The sequence below is a fragment of the Anarrhichthys ocellatus genome, unplaced genomic scaffold, assembly GCF_004355925.1.
Source record: "Anarrhichthys ocellatus isolate YVR2014 unplaced genomic scaffold, GSC_Weel_1.0 scaffold8, whole genome shotgun sequence".
NCBI lineage: Eukaryota > Metazoa > Chordata > Actinopteri > Perciformes > Anarhichadidae > Anarrhichthys > Anarrhichthys ocellatus.
In genome coordinates, this window is record NW_022280038.1 from 7,725,576 (window position 1) to 7,732,846 (window position 7,271).

Genomic DNA, 7,271 nt, shown 5'->3' on the forward strand with positions numbered 1-7,271 from the left:
TATAAAAAGTCAAAATACATGCAGCATTTTTGTGTTTTTTTTAGCTTTGCATTCTAGTTTCTCAAACAGACACTTTGTGTTTAGATGCAACATTTATTTAGTGCGTTTCTTTGGGGGGGGGGACATGTTGGCTTACTGCCTGAACATCTCCTGACACGTTGTGTTGTAAATTGAGAACAAAAAACACCTTAAAGGGATTCGCTTCATGTTCTAGTTTAAAACGAAAATCCTCAAATCCCCCGAACCTAAAGTGTGAGGCTCCGTCAGCCAGGACTGATGATGATGAGGGTAATGATGATGATGATGAGCCGTGGGCCCCTGGGTGACCTCCTCACGCTGAATCACTGCTTTCCAGTCGATTCAGATGGATGCGGCTTCTTATCACTCGGGCGACAGTGGGAGTGATCAATTAATTACACGAGCTCGTGTAAATAACGAGCACGAGGAGAAACCCCTCCGCGTTAGTTCGGCTCGCTGATCAGGGCTTAGTCTCCAAATAAAAAAAAATGAGAAGGATTACAGATGGGAAACTAGAATCATGAAACCAGTAGAGCCTTGTTAAAAACATTCTTTTTTTTTTTTACAACCGTTGTTTTTCGACATTCTGCTGCAGAGACAGACACGTGAGCTTGATTTAGCTGCACGTGTGTAAAGCTCTGCAAAACCATGTTTTGTTACTTCTTACACTTAAAATCCTCGTGAGAAACCAAACTAGGTGTGCGTGCGTGTGTGTGTGTGTGTGTGTGCGCGCGCGTGCGTGTGTTCAGAGGACTCTGGAAGACGAGCATAAATCAATTACAATTATTCTCTGTTGACAATGTAATTAAACTGGAGGCGGCGGCTAATACTCCCGCTTCAGCCTCTTATCTGGCGCGGACGGAGCGCAGCGGCGCATAGTGAGTGAAGGACGGCCCCGAGTGGGACTCTGCGTGTCCCGGTGTAACCACAGCTGATCCCAGCAGGGACACTGCCTCCAACACCCCTCGGCTGTCGCGAAATCAGCGCAGGTTAAAAACAATCAATTAAAAAAGCAGGACAATCAGTAGCAGACAAGTGCATTGGCCACTTTAATTCAATGAGCCTTCAGAAAAACGCAGATGAGGATTTGGATGAAACATTAGCCTATATTAATTAAAGTTGTTTGTTAGTTTATTACACAGACCCATTGGGTTTGTGATGGTGCATTAATATGATACAGATATTTTAAAAATAGTATCTGTATTTAATGAGATATTTATCCTGTCTTGTAGCATATGCTTTAAATGGCATAAAATAATTCTAATTATTTTAGATAATAAATATGAAAACACCAATTAAATAATCTAATGGTAATATAATATTACGAAAATTATGACATTATTACTATTATTATTTGCCCACCTATTTGTTTCGCTGATGGCCCGTAACATTAGCTAGCTAAACAGCGTGGTTGCTAAGCAACTAACGGTCTGTCTTCGCTGAAACTCGTTCATAATTGGAGGTCTGAGATTAGCGTCCAGTGTTGACTCAGCCAATCAGAGACGGCCGGAGCTATTTCGCTTTATTAAGCAAAAATATTTTAATGTTGCCGCAAAGTGTCAAGATTAAACACTTAACACGAAGTCTATTTTCCCTTACGTGTGTTTTTAATGCAGGCCAATGTAGCTACTCCTTATTGAGGCCTTAACTGTTTATAACGAACGTTTTTAAAATTATCCTCAATTGATGAGACAAACGAGGTCGCTTTGTGTCTTTTTTAGTATTTTGGTAAATCACACTCAGGACTTTCATACCCGTTTAAAAGGGAGACTTGGAGGATGGTATATGCGCAATGCAGTGTTTTAGAATCTATGGCACCTTTTTTCTTCTCCCCTCCACTGTCACTGCTTCCAGTCCAGCTCCAGTGGTTCCTCCTGACACACGTGATTTAAGGAGAAAAAAAGAGGCCTCGTCTCTTGCGTAAAACTTTAACAAATGAGTAGCTTCATAAAGCCCTCGCCCACTTTTCTTTTTCACTTCAATCAATGCTCCTGTCGGTGACGCACGTAGAGCCTGGAGCGTGTACCGTACGTGCGTAAAACCCATGTAAAAACTATTTATAGTTCAGACCACTTATAGCACATGGTCTTTAAATGTCTATTTAACTTCTACAACTTAAATTTTTGTATGCATATTTATGGTATGTTTATGTATAATAATATTTACAAAGAATACCTGCCGTATTTGTAGTATAACTCAAATAAACACGTCTCCAATAATGCACTCTTTGCTTTCCTGTTGTCCCCATTTGCAGGCCTAAATGCTGATGAAGGTGAGGAACAAAGTTTTTCTGCATAAAACCAAGAATCGTGTGCACCGCAAATGCCTCTTTCTGAGTGGCTACTGTAATTGTTACTGTACCAGAGAAACCCGACTCAGTAGCACAGTGCAGACATTATTTAGACCCTGCATGCACCCTGATGCATTAGATCTTCTCCAATAACAGCCTAAACCTGGAAATCTTTATCCCAAACGAGCTGCGTGTGCTCGCGTGGGATGCTTCCGTGTACGTGTGTAAAGCATCCTACACACATCCCCCAGAGATAAGTGTATTAATCAGCGTTGGAGAGCCCGTCCAGCGCTCACGCATGCCGTGCGTAACCACAACGCACACAATTCACGCACGCACGCACACAAACGCCCGACGTCGTCTTGGCTCCGGTTGTCCCTTTAAAATCCGAATCCGAGGCCAATGATTTATCAAACTCCTATTATCAAGAAAATGTCACGCGAAGGGCACCTTGCGCTGCACTGACGCAAGACTCCGGTCTTTCCCACGGAGCTATAGAAGCACTTGGTGCTTTTGCGCGGCGACAACCAGTCCGCTTCCAGTCCTCTCTGCTCGTCTCCTCACAGCTGTTTCCAGCCTGCCAGCAGACACCTGCAAAAAAACATGGTAAGTGTCCGAAAACACTTTCTTTGCTTTTCCACCTGCACTTGCATCTGTTTAGTGGACTTGTTCTGAGCTGATTTCATGTTAATTTGACACTTTTCTTTAAAAAAACAGTTTGGCACGTTGCGGTTATTGTGCTGTTCTTGGTGCTGAAATGCAGCTGCGGCTCAACATTAAACTTAACATGAACTTTTTTTTCTCCACTTGCTTCTGTCACCAAATTGGCTGGTTTTATATATTTTAAAATTCTGAATTCTGACTTTTAAAAAGTTTTAATTGGGAACAAATGTTTAATTTTAGACCACTTTTCCTACTTTTGGATTATTTGTGTTTTATTTCAGGATAAGCGATTACAACCAGATGTACTCGTTTTTTCTCACAACACAACGATGCATTGATCAATCAACATCTTTTTTTAAATAGACCCACATCCCACTTTTTTTTTTTAGAACCTGGATGCTTTTCCGGTTGCTTTCCCGCCCCCGTCACCGCTAAAATGTCAGGGAGTCATTTGTAATTCCGCCGCCCCGGGTCCGCTCGCTGCTGTAACGCCGGTGATCTTGCATGCCTGCCGGGGAGAGCGGAGCCACAGAGAGACCCGCAGCAGCTTGCCTATTGCCCATAAAATCAGTGGATGTGTGTGGCTGAATGACATGAGGGGGGAAATGGGGCGTAAAATTAAAGAATCTTGCAGAAAGCGAGAACTGGAGAAGCAAAGCAACCCCCCCCCCCCCCCCTCTCCTTCCCTTCCTCCAACACACACACGCACAGTCTACCCCCCGGTAGACTGAGCTGAAACTATAGAGCAGCCAGAGCCAGAACATGCTGCAGAATAAAGACAATTGAGCATTTTTTTAGTCCCATAGATGGGCTGCAGCGGCCTCGCGGCTTCATGGTTTTCTGCCGTTCTGCTGCATTGTGTCTCGCTGATCTTTCGCTCCCATGTTCCAGGATTTCTCTGACCAGAGAGAAATGGCCAAACAGCCGGCCGGCGCGAGCGCTCCAGCCGGCTACATCCCGACGCAGCAGCCCGATGGAGCTGCGGGATTTACAGCAAACAAACCGGACAACACCGCCGCGTGCCCGCCGGCCGCCCCCCACCACCACCCGGCGCCGCAGCCTCCGCCTCCGTGCAACGAGAGCAAAACTTTTTCGAACACGGAAAATAAACCGGGAGAACTGGACAGCAATAAAGCGTACGGGACGTTTAAAAGCCCCGCGCCGGGGGCCCCTGCATCCGTGGCCGTCAACTCGGCCTTCAGGAAGGATTCCGCCGGTTCGGCCCTCGGAGGGTCCGCCCAGTACGGCGACCCGCTCCGGGCCGCCGCGGAGCAGAACAACACCGCGGGCAACTGGACGGCTATGAGCCAGACCACCATCGTACTGGGAACAGATGGGAACACGTCTGTTCAGCCTGGCGCCGTGGCGGGGGTAAGTCAGCTTAAATGAACCGTTTCCTTAACGAAGAGCGGCTGGTCTGAGAGCGGAGCGGCTGGAAGCAGGTGCGGATGTTTCCGCGTGTCGCTGACTGGATTAACCCCAAAACAGGGAAGGTGCAAACCCCTTCGGGGAGCTCTCAGATCAGGGCTGCTGATGTGTGATGGAGTGAAAGAGGGGGGATCCAGAGTCTGTGGTGCTGAGCTGTAATGTGAATCCCTTAAGAAAAATGTGCAGGCTGGTTTTGTGTGTTTTGTGCACAGATGTGCTTAAAAAGTGTTGCAGCTCGACAACTTCCGAGCTGAATCAGCAGAAGCTTGTGGGCTGACAATCGGATCAATCATGAGGCCATAGACTAGACCGATCGTTCATTATGGTGGTTTTTAAACTAAATGTTATTTAACAATCCGAGAAAAGACAATAAGTGATTTGATTATTTTCTTCCCTGTTGTAATTCAGGCTGTATTAATATTCCCACACAGCAGAGCTTCTGTGTACATGTGGGTGGACCCTGAGCTATTTGGCGTCCCTGCTGCGGTCCTCTGCACCATTGTGATCATGCAGGGATCAAAACTTTCAAACCCGCTTATGTCAGCTAAATATTCGGAAACCAAACGAGCAAATGAAACCGTGTGGTGGATGATCAGATCAGCAGTTAGTGCAGAGGGAACCACACTACCAGTGTTTTTTTTTTTTAAGATATAAACCGATTTCCGGTGATTTGTTCTGCCTGATTTTTGATCACAGTTACAATGGTACCACGATTTGTGATAAAGGGGAATCAATTACGCTCTCGCGGTGTTTTTCGGTGTCCCCCTGCGCCCAGAGACACACTTGGTATGGCCCAGAAGCCCAGGTGTTACCCGGCAGACAGCACTGTAGTACATGAGACTGCGGATTGTTTCCAATCCCCCGCGAGGGCAGCCCCCCCCCCCCCCCCCCCCCGCCCCCCCCCCCCCCCCCCCCCCACACACACACACTCACACACCCACCCCTCACACATTCTCACACGTACTGACGCACACGCACGCAAACACACACTCACACACACATATTCCCATGCATGGTGTTGTTTATGCATCTGAATATTCGTGCAGTTTCTTTTATGAATCTGCTCAGATCCCGCGGTGCAGCTGTGGGCTAATTGTGCATTTCTGTTCGTATTTGCTCACATTATATTAGTGGACCATTCACAGTTTTTTTTAATCATTACATCTTAGATTTAGGAGGTGCTTTCAAGCGAGTTTGTGGCAGTAATGGGCCTATTGAAGAGGAGTTTAATATACAGGCTTGTCATCGGAAAGCTGGTGCTGATCTCTGATTGTCAAACACATCTGTAACTGAGAACGAAATTATCATTATGGAGACAGACAGAAATATTTTGTGAGGGGAAAAAAAAAAGGAAACTGCACCCAAAAACGTTTCTGTTCTCTGATGGGATACATTTGTATTTTTCAAAAAAGGAAATGTTTCTTTTGTTAGTAAAATGTTTGTGTGCTTTTTCTCAAAAGAGTTGCATATTGTTGGTGGTTGTTGACTAAAGAATAGGTTCAGATTTCGTTATTAAATCCTTTCAGACCCAGACGCAGTGCTTTTATTAGTATTTGTTTAATGGTTAAACTTGGAGTGTGGGACAAGGCTATAGGTTTATTTTGGAGCATAAATATTTTTGTTTCCTCTTAGACTGACGATGATGACGAGAGTGGAGATGAGAATAAGGTCAGAGGAAACTGGTCCAATAAAATGGATTTTATTCTGTCCATGGTTGGCTACGCGGTGGGACTGGGGAACGTGTGGAGGTTCCCTTATCTTGCCTTCCAAAATGGTGGAGGTAAGAGTTTTAGGTCAATGCTTTTTAAACACGGAAACAAACCACAAATTCAGCTCAGAAAATGCAAATTGTTACCTGGTTTTAAGTCAGGCAGGGTTTGAATTATTTCCTATTGTGTTTTAGATGTTTCCTCCAATAGTAGGCCTTTAACCACGATAAATTAGTACACAAAAAATGATAAATAAATAAAAAATCGGTTGTACAGGTGAGATTTTGTTCAGTGATTATTTCCATATGCAAAAAACAAAAAAAAGGAATAAAATGCACCACAATAATATAAATTTAACATAAAAACAGCTGTATACTATTAGTAATTCATAATAAAGTTCCTTAGATATGTTACAACAGTCATTATTATTATTAGTGTTAATGCACTAATTTGTTCAGCTATGCCTGAAGCCATTTACAGCTCATGTATGTGTTTAATCATTAATAAATGTAGCTAATGATCCACACTGTGTGCGTTGTTTAAACATAAACAGATGAGACGCAGACACCTGCAGCTTTTTCATGTGCGCTGATATTTCAGGCTTTTCCTGCCTCTTAAAGTGCGCTCTGTCAGCCTGCTGTTTCGCTTCCTTGCAGGAGCCTTTTTGATCCCCTACCTGATGATGCTGGGCATCGCCGGGATCCCCATCTTTTTGATGGAGGTGTCCCTGGGCCAGTTTGCCAGCCAGGGGCCCGTGTCCGTGTGGAAGTGCATCCCAGCTCTGCAAGGTAAACTGCCACAAGTAAAAAAAAAACAAACAAAAAAAAAACGAACATTCAAAAATAAACCTCATATATTATCATCACGAGTTCTCTACTTTTCTTAAGAGTAATTTATATATTTCGTCTCATTTATTTATTTTAGGTTGCGGGATTGCCATGTTGATAATATCTGTCTTGATAGCCATATACTATAATATTATAATGTGCTGGACACTGTACTACCTGTTCGCTTCGTTGAAGGGCTCACTGCCATGGGCTAACTGTAGGAATGAGTGGAACACGGTGGAATGTAAGGACAAAGACATGCTGCTGTTAGGTAAGACGCACACCTTCTCACACACACACACACACACACACACACACACACACACACACACACAC

General features: G+C 44.4%; 1 protein-coding gene across 2 annotated transcripts in view; it reads left to right on the top strand.

Moving 5' to 3' along the window:
• Window positions 1-2,549: 2,549 nt before the first annotated feature.
• Window positions 2,550-7,271, top strand: part of slc6a5 (solute carrier family 6 member 5) — a 24,078-nt gene continuing 19,356 nt past the window's right edge. The window contains exons 1-5 of one of the 2 annotated variants that reach the window (XM_031848689.1): window positions 2,550-2,914; window positions 3,863-4,342; window positions 6,032-6,179; window positions 6,765-6,896; window positions 7,033-7,206. In XM_031848689.1, coding sequence (XP_031704549.1) covers window positions 2,912-2,914; window positions 3,863-4,342; window positions 6,032-6,179; window positions 6,765-6,896; window positions 7,033-7,206 — 937 coding nt within the window. In that variant the 5' untranslated portion in view covers window positions 2,550-2,911. Of the gene's footprint in view, window positions 2,915-3,698; window positions 4,343-6,031; window positions 6,180-6,764; window positions 6,897-7,032; window positions 7,207-7,271 lie in introns of those variants that run through there. The other variant, XM_031848688.1, reaches the window with a different exon arrangement.